The 27,996-nt window shown below is 42.4% G+C and overlaps 1 protein-coding gene across 1 annotated transcript in view; it reads right to left on the reverse strand.

Moving 5' to 3' along the window:
• Positions 1-27,996, reverse strand: part of LOC124795400 (ubiquitin-conjugating enzyme E2-22 kDa) — a 109,364-nt gene that overhangs the window by 51,374 nt on the left and 29,994 nt on the right. Inside the window, exon 2 of the mRNA XM_047259416.1 lies at positions 20,166-20,318. Coding sequence (XP_047115372.1) covers positions 20,166-20,318 — 153 coding nt within the window. The remainder of the gene's footprint in view (positions 1-20,165; positions 20,319-27,996) is intronic.

Consider the following 27,996-nt stretch of genomic DNA (forward strand, 5'->3'; position numbering starts at 1 on the left):
GAGCTTCAAATATAAAGTTTTTATTGTGCGATCGTGTGTAGGTTTTAGTAGTTTCGACAGTATTGAGCTGCCACCTTCAGATATACAGTGTACAGGTTAAGAAATCATGCTGTCCAATAAACCTCATGTTTGTTTTTGTGCCATCATAATGGACTAAAAAAAGGTCAGTAGAACATTAAGAAATATAACTGTGTTCACATGGCAAGACAAGAGTCATTTAAGTGTGGCACGTCAAGAAGTATTGCATGTGCCTGGGTTGGCTGCAGGCTGGGTATGTAGCGGCAGCCGACTCAGGCACATGCGACACATCTTTGTGTATCACATTTTTATAACTCTTGTTTTGCCGTGTGGACTCAGTTATATTTTTTATGCTCTACTTTCTTTTTATTATGAGTCCATTATGATGGAACGAAAACAAATGTGCAGTTTACTGCATGGCATGATTTCTTAACTTGTAAACTGTTCATCTGAAGATAGTAGCCCAGTCCTGTCGCAACTAGTAACCCAGTGTACCTATACACGATCAAGACAATAAAAACTTCATATTTAAAGTTTTCTTTACAATGAATCATTGATCACTCTCCAGCCATCGATGTCAGTTATTTATTGAAGTGAAATTCATATGCTTACCAGTAACGAAACTAGATATACAGGGGTTGTTTGATAAGTCTGGTAAATTTCGATGAAAGAATGTAACATTTTTCTTTGCACCTTCAATGCTGGTTAGCTTGTTTATTCCAAAGATCGTATAAAGAATTTCAACAATGTACAGTTCATTGTTGACAGCCATCTGAATTGGTCAGTATGTCAACTGCGATTGAAATGAAGCAAATCAAGTTTCATGTTGTTATTAAAAATTTTCATTTGAATGTTTGGACTGCCACACAAATCAGAACAGAACTGAATGAAATTCACGCAGACTTTGCACCATCATTGAACACTATTTACCTATGGATTACTGAATTTAAACGTGATTGGACAAGCACCCAAGATGAAGTGCACTCTGACCGTCCCACTGAGTCACCATCTACATCTACATCGACATATATACTTCGCAAACCACCCAACGGTGTGTGGCGGAGGGCACTTTATGTGCCACTGTCATTACCTCCCTTTCCTGCTTCAGTCGCGTATGGTTCGCGGGAAGAACGACTGCCGGAAAGCCTCCGTGCGCGCTCAAATCAAATTTTACATTCGTGATCTCCTCGGGAGGTATAAGTAGGGGGGGGGGGGGGGCAATATATTCAATACCTCATCCAGAAACGCACCCTATCGAAACCTGGACAGCAAGCTAAACTGCGATGCAGAGCGCCTCTCTTGCAGAGTCTGCCACTTGAGTTTGCTGAATATCTCCGTAACACCCTCACACTTACCAAATAACCCTGTGACGGAACGCGCCGCTCTTCTTTGGATCTTCTCTATCTCCTCTGTCAACCCAACCTGGTACGGATCCCACACTGATGAGCAATACTCAAGTATAGGTTGAACGAGTGTTTTGCAAGCCCAGCTCCTTTGCTGATGGACTAGATTTTCTAAGGACTCTCCCAATGAATCTCAACCTGGCACCTGCCTTACCAACAATTAATTTTATATGATCATTCCATTTCAAATCATTCCGTACACATACTCCCAGATATTTTACAGAAGTAACTGCTACCAGTGTTTGTTCCGCTATCATATAATCATACAATAAAGAATCCATCTTTCTATGTATTTGCAATACATTACATTTGTCTATTTTAAGGGTCACTTGCCACTCCCTGCACCAAGTGCCTATCCGCTGCAGATCTTCCTGCATTTCGCTGCAATTTTCTAATGCTGCAACTTCTCTGTATACTACAGCATCATCCACGAAAATTCGCATGGAACTTCCGACACTATCTACTAGGTCATTTATATATATTGTGAAAAGCAATGGTCCCATAACACTCCCCTGTGGCATAACACTCCCCTGTGGCATGCCAGAGGTTACTTTAACGTCTGTAGATGTCTCTCCATTGAGAACAACATGCTGTGTTCTGTTTGCCAAAAACTCTTCAATCCAGCCACACAGCTGGTCTGATATTCTGTAGGCTCTTACTTTGTTTATCAGGCGACAGCGCGGAACTGTATCGAACGCCTTCCAGAAGTCAAGGAAAATGGCATCTACCTGGGAGCCTGTATTTAATATTTTCTGGGTTTCATGAACAAATAAAGTGAGTTGGGTCTCACACGATCACTGTTCCCGGAATCCATGTTGATTCCTACAGATTAGATTCTGGGTTTCCAGAAATGACATGATATGTGAGCAAAAAACATGTTCTAAAATTCTACAACAGATCGATGTCAGAGATATAGGCCTATAGTTTTGAGCATCTGCTCGACGACCCTTCTTGAAAACTGGAACAACCTGTGCTCTTTTCCAATCATTTGGAACCTTCCATTCCTCTACAGACTTGCTGTACATGGCTGTTAGAAGGGGGCAAGTTCTTTCGCGTACTCTGTGTAGAATCGAATTGGTATCTCGTCAGGTCCAGTGTACTTGACTCTGTTGGGTGATTTCAGTTGCTTTTCTATTCCTTGGACACTTATTTCATGTCATCCATTTTTTCGTTTGTGCGAGGATTTAGAGAAGGAACTGCAGTGCGGTCTTCCTCTGTGAAACAGCTTTGGAAAAAGGTGTGTAGTATTTCAGCTTTACGCGTGTCATCCTCTGTTTCAATGCAATCATCATCCCAGAGTGTCTGGATATGCTGTTTCGAGCCACTTACTGATTTAACGTAAGACCAGAACTTCCTATGATTTTCTGTCAAGTCGGTACATAGAATTTTACTTTCGAATTCGCTGAACGCTTCACGCATAGCCCTCCTTACGCTAACTTTGACATCGTTTAGCTTCTGTTTGTCTGAGAGGTTTTGGCTGCGTTTAAATTTGCAGTGAAGCTCTCTTTAATTTCACAGTAGTTTCCTAACTTTGTTGTTGAACCATGGTGGGTTTTTCTTGTCCCTCACAGTTTTACTCGGCGTGTACCTGTCTAAAACGCATTTTACAATTGCCTTGAACTTTTTCCATAAACACTCAACATTGTCAGTGTCAGAACAGGAATTTTCATTTTGATCTGTTAGGTAGTCTGAAATCTGCCTCCTATTACTCTTGCTAAATAGATAAACCTTCCTCCCTTTTTTTATATTCCTATTTACTTCCATATTCAGTGATGCTGCAACAGCCTTATGATCACTGATTCCCTGTTCTGCGCTTACAGAGTCGAAAAGTTTGGGTCTGTTTGTTATCAGTAGGTCCAAGATGTTATTTCCACGAGTCAGTTCTCTGTTTAATTGCTAGAGGTAATATTCGGATTGTTCACTCAGTATAATGTCACTCGATGCTCTGTCCCTACCCCTCATCCTAAACGTCTGAGTGTCCCAGTCTACATCTGGTAAATTGAAATCTCCACCATGCTGAGGAAATTTGTGTGAAATGTATTCCAGATTTTCTCTCAGTTGTTCTGCCTCTAATGCTGCTGAGTCGGGAGGTCGGTAAAAGGAGCCAATTATTAACCTAGCTTGGTTGTTGAGTATAACCTCCACCCATAATAATTCACACGAACTATCCATTTCTATTTCACTACAGGATAAACTACTACTAACAGTGACAAACACGCCACCACCGGTTGCATGCAATCTATCCTTTCTAAACACTGTCTGTGCCTTTGTAAAAATTTCGGCAGAATTTATCTCTGGCTTCAGCCAGCTTTCCGTACCTAAAACGATTTCAGCTTCGGTGCTTTCTTTCAGCGCTTGAAGTTCTGGTGCTTTACCAACGCAGCTTCAACAGTTTACAATTACAATAACGATTGCTGCTTGGTCCCCACATGTCCTGACTTTGCCCCGCACCCTTTGAGGCTGTTGCTCTTTCTGTACTTGTCCAAGGGCATCTAACCTAAAAAAAACTGCCCAGTCCACGCCAAACAACCCCTGCTACCCATGTAGCTGCTGTGTGTAGAGGACTCCTGACCTATCCAGCGGAACCCGAAACCCTACCACCCTATGGTGCAAGTCGAGGAATCTGCAGCCCACACAGTCGCAGAACCGCCTCAGCCTCTGATCCACTCGGCTCTATACCAAAGGTCCGCAGTCAGTTCTGTTGACAATGCTGCAGATGGTGAGCTCTGCTAGCGAGACTGGCAGTCTTCCCCAAATCAGATAGCTGCCGGAAGCCAGAGAGGATTTCCTCCGATCCATAGTGACACACATCATTGGTGCCGACATGAGCGACCACCTGCAGATGGGTGCACCCTGTACCCTTCTTGGCATCCGGAAGGACCCTTTCCACATCTGGAATGACTCCCCCTGGTAGTCACACGGAGTGCACATTGGTTTTCTTCCCCCCCCTTACAGCCATTACGCACCTGACGTTGGAGCTTCCAACTACCAGTAAGCCCACCCTCTGCGATCGCCCGGATCTTGCAGACTGAGGGGCAACCTCTGGAACAGGACAAGCAGCCATGTCCGGTCGAAGATCAGTATCAGCCAGAAACAGAGCCTGAAACCGGTTCGTCACACAAACTGGAGAGGCCTTCTGTTCAACCCTCCAGAATGTCTTTTGCCCCCTGCCACACCTCAAGACGACCTTCCACTCTACCACGGGTGAGGGGCCAGCCTCAATGTGGGCAGTATCCCGGGCAGCCACAGGGGATGCGTGGGACAAGCTGGCCATCCCTGACAAACCCCCGTCCGGACCCCCACAGTGTTGCCCATTGGCAACAGCCTCAAGCTGTGTGACTGAAGCCAACACTGCCTGAAGCTGGGAGCGAAGGGATGCCAACTCAGCCCGCATCTGAACACAGCAGTCGCAGTCCCCATACCACAAAGGAAACCACTGAAATATCCATGATATGGTAATTCAAGCCACCAAATAGAAATTTGAACGATTGCCAAGACTGTAGGCATCTCAACCGAGCCATAAAGAACTGGCTAGGAAGAAGGTATGTGCAAGATAGGTGACACAATTGCTCACACTCAACCAAAAGTGCATACAGGACAACATTTCAACATAACATCTGGCAATGTTTAATCACATCTGCAAGACTTTTTGCACCTATTTGTGACTGTTAATGAAACCTGGGTCCAGAGACTGGTGAAAATGCACCAAAGAAGGAAAAGACTATTTTGTCAGATAAGGTGATGGCCCCTGTGTTTTGGGATTCCCAAGGAATAATCCTCATAGATTACTTGGAAAAAAAAAAACAGAACCATAACTGAACCCTATTATGCTCCATTGTTGGATCATTTGAAACTTGTGTTGGCTGATAAAAAAAACCAAGGTTGGTACGCGAGAAAGTACTCTTTCACCAGGATAATTCACCATCCAATACATTAGTGATAAAAATGGCGAAAGTGCATGAACTGGGTTTTGAATTGGATCCTCTATCATCATATTTACCAGACTTTTCCCCCAAGTGACTTCCTTCTATTCCCTAGATTGATACTTTGACCTGCTGGAAAGAAATTTTCATCAAATGAGAAAGTGACAGTTGCAGTCAACAAGCTTTTTGCAGAGTTCGACAGAACCTGATTTTCCATTGGGATGTATATACCACAAATGCTGAGAAGTAAGGTGAGTTGTTTATGAAACAAACATTTTTTTCTTATAGCAACAAAAATCATCAATTTTTGACAATATAATGTAATTGGATAGATAAAAGATCTACTCACCATAGATAAAAGATCTACTCACCAAACAACGGCAGGACAACACTTATATACATAAAGGTTTTATGTACGCAAGCTATTGGAGCCACTGCCTCCTCCTTCCAGCAAACAAGTTGAAGGGGAAGGAAGAGGGGTTGTGAGGTAAGAGGGGAGTTGTGGCGCCCTGAATACATTCTAAGTTCGGAGTTGGCGTGGCCGCACAGGCCGCTCGGCAGGCCGACTGCATGGTGCCTGACAAGAGGGGTAGCCCCAGTGTGTGGTCCAGGGTGCGCGTGGCTGGGAATTCCATGGTGACACTGTGTTGATGAAGGAGAAATGCCAGGAGTGTCAAAGATGGTAGACTTTGTGAAACCCTAATGGCAGACATTTCACAGTTTGTATACAAATTAATAGTAGCCAGATGAATCATGATACCTCAAAAAAGAAACATGTACATTACCATTATTTTCATGGCGATTCTGACAGTGTAATCAGATTTTCAATATCTTTATTAGTTTAAAGTTTAGTATCTGATGATAAATTATACAAGTAACATCCAGCAACGAATTTCCAAAATCTAAACAGTTCATCCGATTTTGTCAATCGATGTGTCTTTAGAAAGCTATTAGTGTAAACCTAAATTGGTATAAATTACAGGCATGTAACTTGAATAGTACACGAGTTATTGGAGGTTCAAGTGGCCAATTACTATCTATCGTGTCAGGCCATAAGTACTCCACAGTTACACGAAAAAACGGTAGCAGCATGCTTGTAAATATATTAATTCATCTGTGTCTTTGTTTACATCCAATATATACTATTCCTGAAGAAATTGGTCAATTATTTACTGTGCTTTAGAAAGCAGAGAGACATTACGTTACTGGCTTACTTCTGTTCTATTCCTATGATATATGTTTATTTAATTTGTTTATGTATTTAACAATGTGTGTTAGAGCGTGTTTATGGTCCAGCCATAGGAATATTTATTTAATTTGATGATATTTAAATGTAAATCCAGTATTTCAATTTTGTTTCATTATGTTTGTGAGTGTGCGTTGGCTCGGAGACAGGGCGGGAGCACTCTAGCCAATCACAGCGATCATTTCCAAAAAGGACACGTGGAGAGACTGTATGGAAGTGGGGGAGGGCGCAGTTCTGAAGAGTGCGGCACGATGGACAGTACGGGAGAGGACACAGGAGAGTCCTGGATGGTACGGCGTGATGGACGCACGGTCGTAGGAAAGACTTGGAGAGTGGAGCAGTTTGCAGAAGATAGAAATATTTTGTAGTGCAGACTTTTGCACTTGAGGGACTTCCGTGGCTTCTGCAGTGAAGACGTAGTATGCGTTTGGAAGTGAATATCTCGTGAGCTACGTTGTTGTTCATAACTAATTATGTGAAGTAGGAATCTATTGTTTCCCTGTTATTCAACTTATATTTTATTTAATTACTGGGCCATCGACACAGTAACAAATGGCGTTCCTTAAAGGTACTTCTGCTATGGCACTCATCATTTTAAGTCATTAAAATAGTACCTGCAGGTTTTATTTAATTGCAATCTTTCATTTATAAATTTATATATGACATTCATAATTACGGAATGGAAGTTTGTGGTGACTGTTTGGGGAACAGAAGAGTGGGGATTTCTTAGATATACGACTAAATTTCACAATTGCCAAGTGATAGGAACCTTCAACAATTTGATTCATGTGCATATTCATATTGTATACTGTAGACTCAGTAGTATTTGGCTTGTAATGCAGCAACTATGTATCCTAGCCCCTAGACAACAAAACCAGTCAAAACTTTTAATACTTCAACTCTGAGTCAGAAAGTACATAGTTGAGGGCCACACATTTCAATTTTTTTTAAGCCCACAGGGTGAAGGGAAAATAACTACATAAGTTTGGGAAAATGGGTAGAGTTGAGAAACGTCCTCCAAGAACTCCAGGTCAGGGGACACTTACCAGACAGGATGAGAAGGAACAATCAGTATTTTCTTCTCATCCCATCTGGTATGTCTCCCCTGGCCGTGGGTTTTCCGAACTCTACTCTTTTTCCTAAACTTCTCCAGTTCCTCTCCCCACAGCCCCCTTCGTTCCCCTTCAACCCTTCTGCCAGAATAAGGAGCCAATGGCTCCGAAAGCTTGCATACGTAAAACATTTTTTAGTATATATGTGTATGTGTTCTTGCTGCCACCTGATGAGTAGAGTTTTTTATCTATACAGTTACATTGTCAAAAACATTCTCTCTTGCTTTTTTACCCGACATATCAAACCACCCTCATATAGGCATTATCCAGCAATTATGTTTTTGTTCATGTTTAATAATTTTCAAACACAAAGAAGTTTCAGGCTGCATTACATCTCAGTAGATGTGGAAACACTGCAAATACCAGGAGGCTATATAAAAAAAAAACCCAACTCTCAAATTCAATTGTGGGGCTTGTCATCATGCCAAGGAGGAAATAAATTATCTACCGAAATTTATTCATTTAGGTTTAAACTATATTAATTAATGAGTTAGAATTATGATAATAATACTAATATGTAAGAATGCAGAGACTGATGGCGCTAATATTGAATAAAATGTTTTTGGGTTTCCAGCTGTGTCCAGTGATTAAAATTACATGAGTTTTAGGCCAAGCTATCCTTGGACACTGTCAAGTGGGCTGCTGATACTCTCTTATAAGCACTAGCTGCCAGCTTTGAAGTCACTGCTGCTTGCAGCATCATCATATGTGGGCACATGTTGGCTCAGTGATCTATGTGCCTGCTTCAATCACACAATCACTGGATCCTACGCTGCACTGAGCTGCAGCCACTGTCTCTATTTATGGTGTTATTGGTGATTATTTTTTCAATGGCTTCTTTAATTGCACAGTCCCAGAAGCCATTAGTGTGAGCCATGATGGAGGTTTCGTAAAGTTTTGTTCGGTGAATGTTTTCTAAAGCATGCTCAGCTAATGTGGATTTCTCGGGGGTAGCATAGACTATAAAACCTCTCGTGTTCCTTCCTGAATTGTTCCACAGTGCTTACTGTTTGCCCTATGTAAAACTGGCTGCAGTGGCGAAGTATCCTGTAGACACCAGGTGTTCTGATAACTGTTGTGTCTTTAACCAGTCTCAGTAACTGACAAATTTTTGTCAGAGGCCTGAAGATATTTGATCTTGTATCTTTTCAGCACCGGATTTCTTGCCAGACACTGACACACAGAATGGCAAGAAAGCTCATTTCCAATCCTGATTCTCGACAGTGATCTTATTGTGATTCTCGTTTGATATCATTTCATTTCTTTAGCAAACACTGTTGTCGTCGTTCCTGAAGATCTTATCTCAGCTCGTGGGGCAGGTGGTTGGTGTCTGGTCTTGTTCTTCCTTGATGCATCAGTGTTACTGCTGTACCAGGTGGTGATGGCTGATGGAGTGCAAGTTCACATCAGTGAGGTAAGTTTTCTATACATGCTGTGGCAAAGCCATCCATTTCGTCTGTAACAGATGAGGATGAAACAGAAAGGCAGTGCATTGTCTTTTTCTATCTACATGGTGAACCCAATATTACTGTAAATGCCATTAAGGCATTCCAAGAACACATCAAGTTTCTCACATCCATGGGGCCAAATGATGAATGTGTCGTCAACATATCTTAAGACACAACTAGGCTTTACAGTGTTGTTTCTAAGACAATATAGTCAAAATTCTGCACAAGGAGGTTTGCAACAGCATGAGCTAACAGGCTATCTGTTGCAACACCTCCCATATGATCGTAATACAGGCAATTTACTAATGTGCTTATCAAAGACTCTTTGGACCTAGCATCCCAGTTCTTTGTATTTGAAGTGGTTGAGCTATTTAGGCACACTCTTAGGTCATCTTATTTTTTGTGCTACAGCCAATATTACGATCAGATGGACAATGTTGCAATGGGTAACTTGTTGGCGCCACCTGTTGCAAACCTCTCCATGGAAAATTTTGAAGATATTGCCTTACAAATGTCACCATTAACGCCCAGTTGTTTCTTTCAGTATGTTGATATATTTGGCCTCATGGACGTGAGAAACTTGAGTCCTTGGAACAGGTCAATGCCATGGAGGTAGAAAAAGACAATGCATTGCCCTTACTAAACATCTTTGTCTGTCACAAATGAAATGGATGGTTTTGCCACAGTGTCCACAGAAAATTTACTTCACTGATATGTACTTGCATGACATTGGCCATCATCATCCAGTACAGAGGCATACTGTGTTATAAACATTGATGCATCGGGGAAGAATTATATCAGATGTCAATAACCTGCACAACAAATTGAGCCAAATACATAAGATCTTCACAAACAATTGCATATCGCAAACAAAAATCACAATAAGGGGCACTGGAGAGTAGCAGGAAAGGAAATGCACTTTTATGCCATTCTGTGTCTCCGTGTCAAGCAAGAAAGCAATCAGCTGAAAAGACACAAATCAAATGACTAGGCCTCTGACAAAAATCCGTCAGTTACTGAGACCAGTTAAAGAGACAGCATTTCTCAGAGCACCTGGAGCCTGCAAGATACTTTGCAAGTGTGGCCAGTCTTACTTACATTGGACGGCAAACAGAAAGCACTGTGGAACAACACAGAAAGGAGCATGAGAGGTTACATACCCTACACTATCCTGAGAAATCTGCTTTAGCTGAGCGTGCTCTAGAAACATTTTCACTGGATAAAATTTTACAAAACTTCCATCTTGTTTCGCACTAACGACTTCTGGGACTGTGCAGCTAAAGAAGCCATTGAAATAATAATAATAATAATAATCAATAACACTCACAATAGTGATGGTAGCCTGCAGTTCAGCACTGCATGTGATCAGCGATCGCTCAGTTGAAGCTGGTACGTCGAACGCCGAGTCAATATATGCACACCTATGGTGATGTCACATGCACTAGTGACTTCACAGCCAGAAGATAGTATACAGGTTGTCCCATTTATTTTGACCACCCTAAATACCTGTTTGTCCAGATGCAATTACAAAATGTTTCAAGCAAGTGTTCTTTAGCCATCAGGGGGACATCAATCAGCATGATTGCCTTCGGTGTAGCTTTGTTTTTTACAAAGATATAAACAGCAGTGTGACTTTTTTAAATGGCATCCTGTATTTTTTATTCAGTAATTCATTTCCTCTCCTAAAGACCTATTCAAAAATGTATCACAGTGTACCACTCACTGAAACACAACATTATTAATTACATAACACAACACTGGCTTTGAGCTGGGGATCACAAACTCATCCACTTGCTGAAGTTGTCAGAAAACAACTGAAAGCCAAGTAAAAACATAACAGAAAATTGACTTTGACTCTCCTGTACCATTGCCCAGGACTAGAACATTCAAAGGTGCTCAAAGTGGTGACCCTGGACACCGGTACACTGGTGAACTTGTTGAATGAAAGAATTATTTACTGCGTCCGGTGTTGCCTGCAGAAGAGAATTACAAGCAAGCATGATACGTTCTTGCATGTCCTCTGGAGTTGTTGGAATATCATGATAGACAACATCTTTAATGCATCCCCAAAGAAAGAAGTCCAGAGAACTTAAATTCGGAGACCTAGCAGGCCAAGTAATTGTTCCTCCTCTAACAATCCATCTGGTAGGACACCTTTGATTCAGAACACGACGTGAATGCAAGGCATTATGTGCTGGACATCCCAATCGTGTTGATATCACATAAGCAATCTGGTTCTTAGCAGCACTTCATTCAGAAGAGGAGGAATAATTCATCTGAGGAAGTTGGCATACTCTGTGCCATTTAGACTACCATTGATGAAATAAGGGCCAATAATTTTGGCACCAAGCATCCTACACCAGACGTTAACTCTCCATTGATGCTGATGTTCCACCTGTCTAAGCCATCGTGGGTTGTCGCTGGACCAATAATGCATGTTCCTTGTATTTACCTGCTCTTTGTTTGAGAAGGAGCATTCATCGGTAAATAGAACATTGGAGAAGATGTTTGGGTTAGCGAGGATTTACTGCTGTCCCCACTGACAGAACTGTACACGATTCTGGAAATCATTCCCATGGAATTATTGATGTAGGTGTACATGGTAAGGGTGGAACCGGTGACAAATAAGAATAAGATGTACACTGGTTTTAGGAATGCCAATCTCGTGTTCAAGCTGTCATGTGCTCACATGTGGATTCATAGCAACAGAGGCGAGAACAGTAACTTCGGCTGTTTCATCTGTACGAGTGCTACGACTATTGCGTTGTTGCGGGTTGAAACTTCCTGTTTCCTGAAGCGTCGCAATAAGACGAAAAAACATCCATCGGGGAGATGGGTTCTTGTCTGGATATCGCTCTGTACAGTTCCACTGCCTGGGTAGCAATTTTACTACCTTCAACAACAACAATAAAAGAAACGTTATATCGATGCATTTTATAGGAAGGACAGCCTTTATTGTGTGCCTACTCTATACAACAGTATTTAAAAAGACAAAACTTCTGTACTAACTGTAAAAAAGAAAAGAGCTCCAACGAAGGCAATCCTGCTGATTGATGTCCCCCTGACAGCTGAAGAACATTTGCTTGAAACATTTTGTAATTTGCATCTGGACAAACAGTTATTTAGGTTGGTCAAGATAAATGGGACACCCTGTATATGAGAATATACCAGCAGCCCACTGGCAGTCATAGCACTTGACAATGGCCAAGGAGTACCTGGCCGAAAGCTTGTGCAATTCTAATCACTTGATGCACCTGGAAACCCGAACAATTTTTATTCATAATACTAATATAGTTACAAAATAGACAATAATACTGTACAGCTTGGTATCTTTGTAACATCAGGGTTCTGCACTGGAAATTTTCCTGTGGCTATAGTGACAAGTCTTCAAGATAAAATATCGTTTTGGAAACAGGGATGTTGTCAAACACATTAAAATCATGCATTACATCAAGAGAACAAGAACTGCTTGGATTAAAATTGATGTTGTAGCATACTAAGCCACTATGAAAAAAAGTGTCCAGGCTGAATGTGGATGCCAGACTTTACACTCTACTGTGAGAAAATAGAACTTGATGATCCATCAGAGATGCTCATAATAACCAAAAGGTATGACAGCTTTCCAGTGTTGGCACAGACAATGTCTAATGTGTTGCATTCTGAAGTACAACCCTCCCTACTGCAAAAGTTCAGAATACCAATTCTGAATACTTTTGGCTGCAATCTCTCTATACATGTGGTGATTTTTTTTTTTTTATACTAATGCCGCAGGATATGCCTGCAGAATGGATAGAATATGTATTTTTCCCAGATAATGTTGTTAAATTACAAGTAATGAAATTTTTCTTAATCTAAGTAGCTATCACTCAGTAAATCATTAAATGCCTTCTTGCTATTACGCTACATACTAACTTTTATATTTTTTATCAACGTACAGTGGCACTTTGCTTAACAAACACCTCCCATAATGCGCAATTCACATAACAAGCAAAACAAATTCTAAAAAAATGACTCACTTAACAAGCAATGTTTCGCATAATGAGTGACAACAATTTAAAGCAACATAACCAGCTGTTCACGCGCAGCAGGGGAGATGTTCAATGACACGAACATCTTTCATTGTCGGCAGCGGCATATGAACAATGTCGTAAGTACGTACTGCAATCTGGATTTAGTGCTCTTTCTGCTACCATCTTAGTACAGCTTGTGATCACACATTTTTCTAGACTTGTGATCACACAGAGTTTTTGTATGCAAATTTTAATAACCTTCGTTGATATGTCACTGAAGATAAAGTCACAAGAAGATGAATATAAGAGAAAGAAAATTACCTTAGAAGTGAAATGTAAAATCATTAAAAAAATGAGAATGTGGTGAGAGGGTTGCTGATTTAGCACACACATACAATCAGTCTACACCAACTATTTGCACCACCCTCAGGAACACGGACAAGATTAAAGAGACAGCTGCTTCAAATGGAGTGACAAGAGTACCTAAACAACAGTTTCGTACTCTGGACAAAGTCGACAGGTTGCTCCTTATATGGATAAATGAAAAGCAATTGCAAGGTGACACTATTAACGAGAATGTCATCTGCGAGAAGGTGAGAATGATTTTCAATGATCCTCATTAAGAAGACGCCAGGCCCATCAGTGGCTGAAGAAGTGTTTAAGGGAATCCGTGGGTGATTCGAAAAGTTTAAGAGAAGAAACATCATCTACAGCTTTTGAGGCAAGGTGAAGCACCCAGTTCTGACACAAAGGCAGCAGAGAACTTCATCAGCAACTTCAGAGGCTCGTAGATTCTGAGGGTTATTTGCCGCAACAGGATTTTAATTGTGAAGAGATGTGCCTATTCTGGAAAAAGATGCTGAAGCACACCTTTATAAGAGCGGAGGAGAATGCATTGCCAAGCCAATGAAGGACTGTCTCACACGACTATTTGGTGCCAATACAAGCAGCAATTTGAAAATCAAACCACTACTTAGAATGAAATTTTTACTCTACAGCGGAGTGTGTGCCGATATGAAACTTCCTGGCAGATTAAAACTGTGTGCCGGACCGAGACTCGAACTTGAGACCTCTGCCTTTCGCGGGCAAGTGCTTTACCGACTGAGCTACCCAAGCATGACTCACGCCCCATCCTCACAGCTTTAATTCCGCCAGTATCTCGTCTCCTACCTTCCAAACTTCACAGAAGCTCTCCTGTGAACCTTGCAGATTTAGCACTCCTGGAAGAAAGGATATTGTGGAGACATGGCTTAGCCACAGCCCAGGGAATGTTTCTAGAATGAAATTTTCACTATACAGCGGAGTGTGCGCTGATATGAAACTTCCTGGCAGATTAAAACTGTGTGCCCGACTGAGACTCGAACTCGGGACCTTTGCCTTTCGCAGGCAAATGCTCTACCATCTGAGCTACCGAAGCACGACTCACAGCCGGCCCTCACAGCTGTCTTGTTTGGCATCATAATATTAGAGAATTTAAATACTATCTGTAACCTTTTTCCTCAATCTGTTGTCACTCACTTCTAGCACATACATATCAAGTTGTCTCCCTCCTCTTTCTAGGTGACTGCTGATAATCACATCATATCTACACACAAAATACTAACTGAATCATAGCTTTCTAATGCAAGGAAAAACTACTGTCACAAGGTGTTTCTTTTGCTGTTTGTTCTACTTATAAAGAAAAGAATTTACAGACACTTCATACTATTTCAACACTAAACTCAACTTATGATACTCAGAGAATTATCATCAGATTTTATCTGCAAATACACAGAAACTGCAGTAGTCAGACTACCAATACATTTAATTCAGTTGGTAATAGGAGATTTCATGCCCAAGTGGGAAGAGAAGATTAGTACTGTCCAACAACTGGTCCTGATAGTAGCCATGAAACAAGCAGAGATACTTGTGTCAGGCTGATTACCTTTGCCAAAACAAGGTGAATGACCATTAGAAGCATGTACTTCCCCCAAAAATTAGCACATAATGTTACCTGGATATCTCCAGACGGAAGTATGATGAACCAGATCGACCATGTTCTGGTTGAGGACATCATAGCAGTATCGAACATGCATAAACTTTTTGTGGGGCAGATATGAAATCAGAAATTTTATGGTGGTAGTTGAACTATGTCTGAAACTGTCTTATCAAGTAACAAAGTAATGCTGAAAGGATGGTCCACTTTGATAAGGATAAATTGGAAGATGTAGAAGTGAGACAGCACTGTCAATATAAAACTACAGAACAACATACAACATCACAGTATCCTAAAACATGGAAGGTGTACGGCTAGCATCACTGAATGCAGTGCTAACGAGTGCAATTGAAAAGCTCATTTGCCATCCAAAATGCAGGGAATCTGTAGAGACCAGATCAGTGAAGACACTAAAATAGCTAGAACAACTTTTGTAAGATGCAATGATGGCTTATTATAAGGCGAGGCATTAACACCCATCAGTCCATAAGGGAGAAGAAAAAGGAACACCATGAAAGTCAGTTCATAGCAGTCAAAGAATCAAAGCCATCACACTTCTTTTTCTGGGTCCCAAGATTTGCCAGGGGTATCTACCAACAACATACACTGGGTCTGATGAATGTGACAGGTGAAGTCGTACCACCATTGGAGCTGCCAAGACTATTTTAAAAACATTTTGAGAACTTACTGAATCATGGCATTCCAACAGTGGTGGAAACACAGATACAGGCCCAGTTTGATAGAGTGGAAATGCCTGAAATCAGTGTTGTGCTAAAGGCCCTCAAGAACAAGGAGGTAGTGGTATCACAGCTGAGGTGCACCGCCTGGGAGATGAAACATTGCTGGATGCTCTGAGTACATTATGGACAGCAGGAATAATTCCTGTAGAATGGAAGGGAGCAATTACATGTCCCATCTTCAAGAAGGGTGATGCTGCACAAGTATCCAAGTATCAACGGATTTCATTACTTGCAATTGGTTATAAAGTCTTTACAATGCTGTTGTTAAACTGCATGAAACATTGGCTGAAGGAATTTTAGACCTCTATCAATGTGATTTTGTCCCTGGACAGTCAACTACTAACCACATATTTACCTTGAAGTAGTTGATACAAAAATTTTATATGTCTGATTGGGAATTACATGTCATCTTCCATTTCCAGCAAGCTTATGATAGGATTGAATGCTCCATGTTGAGGAAAATGTTTGAGGAATTTCACATCCCACAGAAAAACTCCAACCAACTCCAGTTTGCTACTCTCAATCAACTTGTCAAATACAGGTGGACAATTAACTACCACCACCATTAAGTAACTGAAATGAAATGAGACAAGGAGATACATTGGCACCAATACTATTCAACTTGAGCTTGAAAAAAGTAAGCTGTTATAATGCTTGAAGCAGCGAAATGGAGATGAAGGGAGCACACACAATCCTGGGATTTGCTGCCGCTGATGAGATTCTTGGTGATACCCTGGAGTAAGAACGTGCTGATACTTCCCAATTTCTCCACAATACGTGGAAACTGGGCTTGTGGTGAATGACGATAAAACCACATATCTTGTTGTGTCACAATGTCAAGCTCTCTTTCCTTACATTGTTGTTGATGGGCATACCTTTGAACAAGTTAAAGACTTCAAGTACCTGGGGGTTCCATACTGACTAATAAGCGAAGTGACAAAAAAACTGCATCAATAAATAATCAACATTAATAAAATTTTCTTTAGTCAGAAAAATTAATTCAAGTCACAGCTGAGGTCACAGAAGAATAAGATTCGGCCATACATAACACTAGTACGGCTGGTACTTTTACATGTTGTGAAACCTGGGTGACATCAGCAACATTTGAAGAAGCAATCTGTAACTTTGAGAAGAAAGTAACTCAAAAGATCTATGGATCCTTCCAAAATACCACAGAAAGTAAATGCGAATGAAGAATGAAAGATGATTTGCACCAGCATTTTGGAAAACCACACATTGGCCAACTATTAGAACGAAAGATGCTACAGCGGTTTGGCCACATCCTGTGAGCCAATAACTTCCTCCCATAGAAAGTCCTCCATTCTGAAGCTGCTAAAGGGATGTCTAAGGATGCAATGGAAGTATTGAGTATTAACAATTCTTAAAGAAGTGAAGCTGACAGCAGTGGAAGATGAAGTTACAGACCAGAAATGATGGACTGCCATCTGCAGTAGATATCTACTCTGCTGTAACTGATTGACCTCCTTTCTAGGGTTCCATCCATCAATCTGTAAAAACAGAACTCTTATAGGACAACTTTGTTGTCCCTCTGTCTGCCTGACTGACTGTTCCAAGCCCGTTTCTCACGGGTATGGATAGATGATTCAAGTTGAAATTTATGTCACAAACTGAGGTTCATGGTTCCTTCGCAGTCTCAAAGATTGAAATTTATAAGTCAATACAATCAAAAGATACAGCCAGTTATGTCACATATTTTGATACTCATAAACTCACTCATCAAAACATACAAGGTATTTCCCATTGACCTAGAATCAATGGTATTTGGCAAGAAGCAAGGTTTCACAGTACTAGTGATGGAAACAATCCGAAAATTGTTAATCTGAAATTATATTATATGAAAAAAATATTTCTTCCGACACTTGTTATCTGACATCAAACTTAAAATTAAAACAACCAGTAGTTCTGCATTTAAGAAGACTGTGTTGCAATGGTAAAAATCAAGCATCAGGCAAGGAATGACTTTATTGCTCACATAATATGTTTTGCAATTTATCCATTATCAGATATCCACACATACAACTTTCAATTCTATATAACAATATTATGAAAATGATAGTTGCTATATTAGGCCGAGTCACAGATAGGCACAACAGAAAGACTGTCGGAAACATGACCACAGTCTCTGGCAGGTGAAGCCAGACTGCGAGCAGCAGCAATTGATGCGAGAGGCAACTGGGTGGTGGGGGTAAGGAGGTGGCTCGGGCGGGGAGGGTGAGGGAGAGCAGGGTGGGGGTAGAGGTGGGGGTGGGGGATGGAAAAGTACTGCTGGTGGGAGCGTACAGGGACAAGATAGAAAGCTGGTAGGGAAACTAGGTGAGGTTGGGAGACTAGACAGAGGGCAGGGGGGGAAGGGGGGCGTAGCGGGAAAGTAAAGAAGTAAAAAGATTGAGGGTGTGTTGGTGGAATAGAGGGCTGTATGGTGCTGGAATGGGATCACAGAAGGGGCTAGGTGGGTGAGTATAATGACTAAAGAAGGTTAAGGCCAGGACAGTTATAGGAATGTAGGATATATTGCAGGGAGAGTTCCCACCTGCATAATTTGGAAAAGCTGGTGTTGTTGGGAAGATCCAGATGGCACAGGGTGTGACAGTTGCTGAAATGAAGAATGTCATGTTGAGTGGCGTGCTCAGCAAAGGGTTTTCCAGCATCTATCCATACCCGTGAAAAAGGGGTTTTGAGAAAAAGAGGTTTTGAACAGTCAGTCAAGCAGACAGTTTTCTTGGCTGACGAACTGTGGCCAAGAAATAGATGGAACAGCTCCACTGCTGAGCACGCCGCCCAACACAATATTCTTCATTTCAATGACTGTTTCACACCCTGTGCCATATGGATTCTTCCCAAAAACACCAGCTTTTCTGAATTACGCAGGTCAGAACTCTCTCTGCAATATATTCTACATTCCCCTTAACACTCCTGGCCTCAACTTTCGTTAATTATTGTCCTTACCTATCTACTCCTTTCCCTATTCCCATTCCAGCACAACACAGCCCTCTATTCCACAAATGCACCCCAAGTCTTTTTACTTCTCTCCTTCTTTTAAGCTAACTCACCAACCCCGCCAAACCTCCTGACTGCACCTAGCTGAGCTGCCCTACCCACTCTCCACCTCATTCCTGTATGCTCCCACAAGCAGCACTTTTCTGTCCCCCACTCTTAGCCTGCAACCCTCACCCCGCCCTAGCCTCCTCCTTACCCAAAAACACGGTTGTCTCTCTCATCAAGCACTGCTGCTCACAAGACTGGCTTCAGCTGTCAAGAGACTGAGGTCGTGTGTGTGTGTGTGTGTGTGTGTGTGTGTGTGTGTGTGTCTCTAATTTTTGATGAAGGCCTTGGTGGCTGAAAGTTCACTTTCCAACAATCTTTCAGCTGTGCCTCTCTGTGCCTTAGCATCTCCGCTATTTGATGAGCAGCAAATATCCTTTTCATAATCCTGTTACATTCCATCCTGGATTTCCCATTTTTTAAATGCTATATATTACATAACTATGAAAGAACAGTTCAATCTTGTCAGCAACAAATCCTGTACTATCAGTAGAAGGGATACTTTTGAAAATAACCATATTACATATCAACACTGCTGCCCTGCTATAGTGCAGCTTCTGTACTGCCACTATACCCCTTATTATATTGTACAGTTTGTTTAATATCACTTTAATATTAAAGCAGGGACAACTTTTACAAAAGATATTATTAAAGCACTCAGTACACTATCAAGAATTTTAGAAATAGTTATTTTATTATTTATTTATTTATTAACTTATTTTATAAATAGTGTTTTCCAAAAGATCTTTGGCAACGATCTTTTACAAAATCATATGAGTCAAACCAACTGAATACGGTTGAGAACCGTAACTGCCACACTATGGCATGAGGCAGCTTGACAATAGCTGCTTCACATGTAACATGTGGATCATACCAACCAGCTTCTCTGAAACAAGCATATGGAAACTGTAGTTTTATGCTTATATCACACTATTTTCTGTGTTGTTTCCTATAACATCCCCTACCATTCCTGAGTGAGAACCTGTCACTGGGGTGTCACAATCTCCATTCTTCTGCTCCTATCCACCTTCATGCCATCCAATCTTTCCTTATGTCTTTTTTCTCTCCCAACCCACTTGCCACCAGACCTGTCCATGCTGAGGCCCTTATAATCATAAGCATGTAAACTAAGCATCAACTGAAAACATAACACCTTAGCCTGCTTTTGTATTGAACTAGTGCATATCATTCCAGGTAAAAATACAGTTTTTTAGTACACAAAAATACCTTTGGGGGATTAAATGGATAAGTTTCTGGTACTTTTATTTCCAAAACAAAGGTTCCACCTTCATATGGTGTTTCTGGAGGACCTGCAATTTCTCCTTTCAGTTCAGTGTAATTGTCATTCACTAGTTCCACCTTTATCGCACATTTTGCAACCTGGAACAACAAAAATTCACATCAATGAACATAGCTTTCCCTCCACTGCATTCAGTAGTATATATTACACACACTTATGTAAGGATGATGATGTGTTTAAAGCTATTAAACTACTGGACCATCAGTCCATTCATTAAATAAGAGAAACATGTAAAAAGGTAAAAACAGTGCGGGCTTGGTGGTTCCAACTATACAAGCAAGTCAAAGAGTTTAAAAAAGAGTGGGACAGCAGTTGTAATATGATAAGTAAAAGAAAACAGGGATAATCCAGTCACCATCTTGCACAAGAGGGTCTAAAGGCATGTCAAAGTAAGGGAGGAAGAAATTAACCTGCAGTCGCATGGGGGTACACGCCACAGAAGGAGGCACACTCCCCCCGCCCCTCCGCCCACAACCAATCCTAACACTGAAAGTGGGGGAGTATTATATCTTCCTAAGGAAATGCAACACTTTGGTAGTGGCAGTCTTGTCATCTGCAAGCATCTGAGGTAGTGAGGTAGGCAAGCTGAAAGAATGTCGCAGATTGGCCAGCAGGGCACACGCAACAAGAACATGTGCTATCGTCAGCAGACTACCGCAACTGCTGTGAGGAGGATCCTCCAGATGCAGAAGGAACTCATGGGTGAATCTCATGTGGCCGATGTACAGTCAGCAAAATGGCATCTTTCTGGGAGGCCCGGAAAGATGTACGCCACATGTTAGTGGACCCCTTCATCACTCTTAACTTGGTTTGGGTCATAATAGTCTGCTTTTCCAATTCCCGGTGCCTCAAAATATTGCACCAAAGTTGTAATAGCAAGTCTGTCCCTGGTATTCCAGGGATTTGATGTACCGGAAAGCCTGAGATATGCCAAATAATTCTGCAGCTTACACACTGCAGGCACTTGGCCAAGTGGGCTTCCCATGTCCCATTGCATGTCCAAAAGAGTAACCATTCCTTTCATTGAATTTTTATGTGTCAGTGTAGATGCACACCAAATTAGAATAATTGTACAGCTCACGGAGGAGTGTCAAGAGGGAGACCTAGGAAAACAGACTAGAGGAGGCTGTTGGAGATCATTCAGTAGAGTATCTAGTTGGATCTCAGCTGGTCTACCCAATTTTGGGCAGTGTGAAAACAGTCTGAACTGTTGGCTGTAGAACAGAGTTGAGTGACATGGACGAGTACCATATTTACTCGAATCTAAGCCGCACTTTTTTTCCGGTTTTTGTAATCCAAAAAACCGCCTGAGGCTTAGAATCGAGTGCAAAGTAAGCGGAAGTTCTGAAAAATGTTGGTAGGTGCTGCCACAACTAACTTCTGCTGTCGAATATATGTAGCGCTACACAGGCATGCTTTGTAGGCACAAAGATAAATACTGGTGCCAAAACCTCTGTGTCAGTAAATAAATTAAAAAAAAGGTGGAAAACGAGCTTTTTTTCTCCGCCTCGAGTTTCGACCACTGCATTTTCATACGTTATCCAACGAAGTAAATACAAATTCCGTATTATTCATCTTGGAATGTAGCAGAATTTCAATGTACTACGAAAATCCTACTGGCAAGACTGTTTGGGATGTTTATCAATACGGCCAACTTTACGTTCTGAATTTTTTCCTACCTGTGAGAAGAGATGGTTGCTAATAGGAACCTGATGAAATGTGAATCACAAGCAGTATTCTCTTCACCATAAGAATAATACGAATATAAACATTTTGCCATGTATTCTTTCGTGTTTGCTGCTATCTCATTTAAATTCTGTCTGCCTAATAAACTATGAAACTAGAGTGAGACAACAGCAAACGCGGAAGAATATACGTATTGTGTCATGTTTATATTCGTATTATTCTTATGCCTAATAGTGATACAGTCAGAAATGAAGCACGGCAACTGACTAGATTCTTAAATCTAAGATGACTCTAATTTCTGTGCAGAATTTGATGTACTAAAGAAACAGCCGCAATGATTTTCAAACGGAGAATAATTTTCGCCAAACTCTCGTTCAGAACATGTTCTATCATACGCAGTGTATTATTTGGTTCTTGTTGATCATTATCAAAGAAAGCAGCAGTGTAAGTAACAACAAATAGCAGTCTCTTGCCATTGTTTCGCTAATGAGATGATTCCTCTCTCACTTTTTTTTATATTGTAAGCGGCGGTAGCGCGCACAAAAGCAAGCCATACCACGAGCGGCGACAGGCCATAAACACGCACTATCAGAATGTGACAAACAATGCATGACACATTACAGTAATGCATTTTCAGCTTAGAGTGACATAAACACCTATAACAGAGAAAACAGCACTTATCAGATCAAAGCAAAATAAGCAATCAAATCAAACCAGACGAAGCACGTGAAAAAGGAAGGGTACTCGTATAAATACGGACGGAGCGCCTGACGCATAGCAATGGCTAACTGGTAAAGCTTAACTGCTAAGCTTACGACTCGAACCAAACTACTGTAGCTGTATCGTCATTCGTTCGACCTAAATTGTGTCTCATATTACAATGGACCAATTTTGTTTCAATTTGGAGGTGCGGCCTAAAACTTTTCTCTCCCCTTGAATTTCGAGTCTCAAATTTCAGGTGCGGCTTAGATTCGGGAAATTTTTTTTTTCCTTTATTTCGAGACTCATTTTTCAGGTGCAGCTTAGATTCGAGTGCGGCTTAGATTCGAGTAAATACGGTAGGCATCTGACAGGTTGTGACTATAATTGGCCAGATGCTGCTGTCGTCTAACCTGCAGTGGTGGGACACTGGTTTCCACCAGAAAGCTGTCAACAGGGTTGCCAATTGCACGCCAGAGTGGTGAACAGGGTTCAGCAAGCTAAGTACGGATGGTGCAGCCAATCCATAGGCAACACATCCACTATCTAAGTGGGATAAAATCAATGCTTTGTATAATCTCAGAAGAACTATGTAATCCGCACTCGACAAGGAGTCACAAAGAAAATGGAGAGCTTTAGCTCCTTCACGCAAGTTGCCTTGAGCCGGCAGACAAGTGACAGCCCAGTTAGCTTGTTGTTACATAAAATACCTGAGAATTGAAAATATTCAACGACTTCAAGAAACTGATCACCAAGATAAATTTCTGGGTGCGTGGTGTACAGTCCGGAGTTTGCAAAAATGCTCAACTCATGATTTTGCAGGAGAAAATTGATAGGTGTGATTCAGGGCCCAGTCATGACAGCCCCCTGAAGTTGGTGCTCAGTGGTGTGCTTTGATGCAGTGGCATAGTATGGGCAAAGAGCACCTACATAGAGTCACACACAGACTGTGGGGCCTAATGCATTTACGATACCATTTACGGTGATAGAGAACAGCGTTATATTCAGAACCGTTCCCTGAGGGACTCCAGTTTCATGAACATATTGGTTACTACAAGTCGAACCTATCAGGAACCTAAAAAGTTAGAGGGATCGGGAATTCTGGATAAAAATGGGTAAACTGCCCCGTAAATCCCACTCGTGCAGTGTAGATAGGATGTGATGTCACAAAGTGGTACCGTATGCCTTCTGTAGGTTAAAGAGCATAACAATCAGATGTTGGCAATGTGCAAAAGCACTGCACACTGTAGTTTCCAGGTGAAGCAGATGATCTATGTTGGACCAGAAATTTGGAATTGTGATACATACCCTACAGCTTCAAGGTGCCAACAATAACAGTGGTTGACCATTCATTCGAATAGCTTATACAAAGCCCATTCGTCAGAGGGATTGGCTGGTAGTTAGTTAAAATATGTGAATCCTTTCCCAGTTTCAAGACAGGAATAGAAATACTTTTCCGTCATACAGAGGGAAATTCTCCTTCCTGCAAAATACGATTAAAAAGCCTGAGGAAATGTTTCATGCTGTTGGCACAAAGATGCCTGAGCAATTGGTTGTGGATTTTGTCGAGTCCAGGGGCCTATCTCAAGACTCTGCCAAAGTGCTGCAAAACTATAATTCACTAAAGGAGATGCTGTGCATGGAAGGATAGCGGGAAGTGCTCAGTTAGGTGTCAAGAAAGGAGGTTGGCAATTACTGCAAGCAGACAATTCAGCAAAGTGTGCCACAAAACTTTCAGCAAGTACTATGGTACCAGTGCAGATGTTACTATTGACAAGGCTGCCAAGACCGTCGTGGGTGGTGGATGGCCAAAGCATACTTATGATGATGGAGTGTCAGATCGGATAGATGAGACATATTGCTCCCAACACTCCTGCTTCCTTTTCTTTATTAAAAACAGCTTTTCGCCAGGACACTCTTGAATGCTATTAAATTACCCACTTAGAGATGGCGTTTGTGCCATTGAAACGGCCTGTGGTGTTCCTTGATAGCTGTGGCTATATCTTAGGACCACCATGGCAATGGCGGTTATCAAGATCAGCTGGAGAAGTATGCTATTGTCACTGCTGCAGCCTGACTAATATGAGGTTCATTCAAATGAAACCTGGTCAGTGCGTCTACCTTTGCCTTACACACAAGGTGGAACCACCTAACTGTGGTTACGGTGGCGCCACCTACTGGTAGAGACTGACGTGTGCACACCTTTTGATGTTGCATAGTGCCAGTGTAGCGTCACGCCGAAGAGAAGATGGTTACACAAGTTATCATCCACTACTGAACATGCAGGAAAGTAAGCAGGAAAAATGAGGAGTAATTCAATTTTTGGCGGCGGAGGAAGTTGGAGGCCGTGTCATGTATCGATGGATGAAGGCTGTGTACAGTGAGTACAGTCTGATTCATTCACCTGTTGTGGAACAGCACAAACAATTCCTTGAGGGGCACCAGTCACAGGAAGACTATGTTTGTCCTGGACAGGCTCATCGTGTCATATCGCCGGAAATGGTTACAGAAGTGAATGCTTAAGCTTTGGACAACTGCAGAATCACAGTGAATGAGATCCAGCAGTTACTGGGTATTAGTGTGGGCACTGTCCACACCATAATGCATCAGCACTTGAACTTACGAAATATCTGTGCACAGTGGTTTCCCCAACAGCTGACCACTGAAGATCGCAATACCTGAATGGTGCCAACAGTTTTGGCAACTATTTTTCAATATGTGTACTGTGTATAACTACATTTTTGAACAATCGAAAGTCCAGGATGGAATGTAACAATCCCAGAGAAGGAAAGTTGCTACTCACCACATAGTGAAGATGCTGAGTTGCGATAGGCACAATAGAAAGATTCACAGAATCGTAGCTTTCAGCCATTAAGGCCTTTTGTCAGCAGTAGGCGTGCGCGTGCGCACGCACGCACGCACGCACGCACACACACACACACGCGCGCGCAAATGCAACTTCCACACACGTCTGCAGTGTCGGGGAGCTGAAACTACATTGCGAGCAGCAGCACCAGTGCATGATGGGAGTGGCGACTGGGTGAAGGTAAGGAGGAGGCTGGTGCGGGGAAGGGGAGGGACAGTATGGTGGGAGTGGCGCACAGTGAAGTGTTGCAGTTTAGACGGAGGGCAGGAGAGAAGGTGCGGAGGGGGGAAGCGTTAAGTAGCGAAAAGGAGAGAAATAAAAATAAATTAAAAGACTGGGTGTGGCGGTGAAATGACGGTTGTGTAGTGCTGAAATGGGAACAGGGAGGGGGCTGGAGGGGTGAGGACAGTGACAAACGAAGGTTGAGGCCAGGAGGGTTACGGGAACGTAGGATGTACCGCAGGGAAAGTTCCCACCTGCGCAATTCGGAAAAGCTGGTGTTGGTAGGAAGGATCCATATGGCACAGGCTGTGAAGCAGTCATTGAGATGAGGGGTCACTGAGTAGGACCTACTCAACCCAACAAGTCACCTTCCTAGATGTTGACCTCCACCGCAGAGATGGCTACATCAGTACCTCCGTCCATATCAAACCTACTAACCACCAGCAATACCTCCACTTCGACAGCTGCCACCCATTCCTTACCTTCCGTACAGCCTAGCCACCTGTGGTCGTCACATCTGTAGTGATGAGCAGTCCTCCTCTATATATACCGAGGGTCTCACTGAAGCCTTCACTGACCGTAATTATCCTCCCATCCTTGTACAAAAACCACTCTCCTGTGCCTCATCTTTCCAGTCTCCCACCACCTCCCAAAGTCCCATAGTCCAGCCTCAGAGGAGCATTCCCCTCGTAGCTCAGTACCATCCAGGACTGGAGCAACTGAATGACATTCTCCACCAGGGCTTTCATTACCTGTCGTTGTGCCCTGAAATGAGAAATGTTTTTGTTTTTTTTTTTGTTTTGGTTTTAGGGCGCAAAACTGCTATGGTCATTAGTGCCCGGTCTGTGACTTAGGAAAAGGTAAAAAACGAAAATGGAAACCAGCAGCAATGGGAACGAAACTCAAAAATTGGAGAAACTAAAAGCAGAAGGAAAGCTTAAAAAACCACTACAGAAAGGGGTTGGTTGTCCCCAAAAAGAGCTCCAAATGACTGACGTCATCTCACTGACACTAATAAACTCGAGAACGCGATTGGCTGAGCGCGTGTCATCTGCTAAAATGGACGATATTTCAGGCGACAGCAGTAGACGGGTGCGTAACGGAGTAAAATAGGGGCACTCAAGTAAAAGGTGTCTTACTGTCCACAGCACAGAGCAGTGGGGACAGAGTGGGGGAGGATCACCGCTTAAAAGATATCGATGACTAAAAAGACAGTGCCCTATCCGGAGCCTAGTTAAAATTACCTCCTCCCGACAACGAGTTCGGGAGGAAGAGGTCCAAGCACAGGGAAGAGCTTTCACGTCCCACAATTTATTATGTGGAAGTGTCGACCAATGTGCGTGCCATAAAAGAACAACACGACGACATAAAACACTCCGTAGATTGGCGAAGGGAATCGTGCGAATAGCTGGCCGAAGGAGAGATACTGCAGCCTTGGCTGCTATATCGGCCGCCTCATTTCCACAGATACCAACGTGTCCTGGGATCCAGAGGAACGCCACCGAGACGCCCCCCAAGTGGAGCAAGCATAGGCAGTCCTGAATCTGGTGGACCAGAGGGTGGACAGGGTAGAGAGCTTGGAGACTGAGGAGAGAGCTGAGAGAATCTGAGCAGATAATATACTGAATCCGCTGATGGCGACGGATGTATTGGACAGCCTGGAGAACAGCGTAAAGCTCCGCAGTATAAACCGAACACTGGTCGGGAAGCTGAAATCGATTTGGGGTGTCGCCAACAATATAGGCACTCCCTACACCAGACGATGTTTTTGAACCATCAGTGTAAATAAATGTGGCTTCCTTCATTTGTGCACAAAGAGCAGAAAATGCTCGACGATAAACAAGTGACGGGGTACCATCCTTGGGAAACTGACAAAGGTCACGGAGCAGGCAGGTCCGAGGACGGAGCCAAGGCGGTGCTGCACCCCAAATTGTCAAGAAAGTTTTAGGAAAGCGGAAGGAAAAAGAATGGAGCAGTTGATGGAAGCGGACTCCCGGTGTTAGTAGGGAGGAAGGGCGGCCTCCATACCCTAAATCCAAGGAGGTGTCGAAGAAAATGTCATGGGCCGGATTAGCAGGCATGGAAGACAAATGGCTAGCATAATGACTCAGAAGAACAGCTCGCTGATTGGACAGCGGAGGTTCAGCAGTCTCAGCATAAAGGCTTTCCACAGGGCTGGTGTAAAAAGCTCCAGACGCTAAACGTAATCCACGGTGGTGGATAGAGTCGAGACGCCGAAGAATAGACGGCTGAGCAGAGGAGTAAACTATGCTTCCATAGTCCAA

This window comes from Schistocerca piceifrons, chromosome 4, assembly GCF_021461385.2.
Source record: "Schistocerca piceifrons isolate TAMUIC-IGC-003096 chromosome 4, iqSchPice1.1, whole genome shotgun sequence".
In the NCBI taxonomy this organism is placed as follows: domain Eukaryota; kingdom Metazoa; phylum Arthropoda; class Insecta; order Orthoptera; family Acrididae; genus Schistocerca; species Schistocerca piceifrons.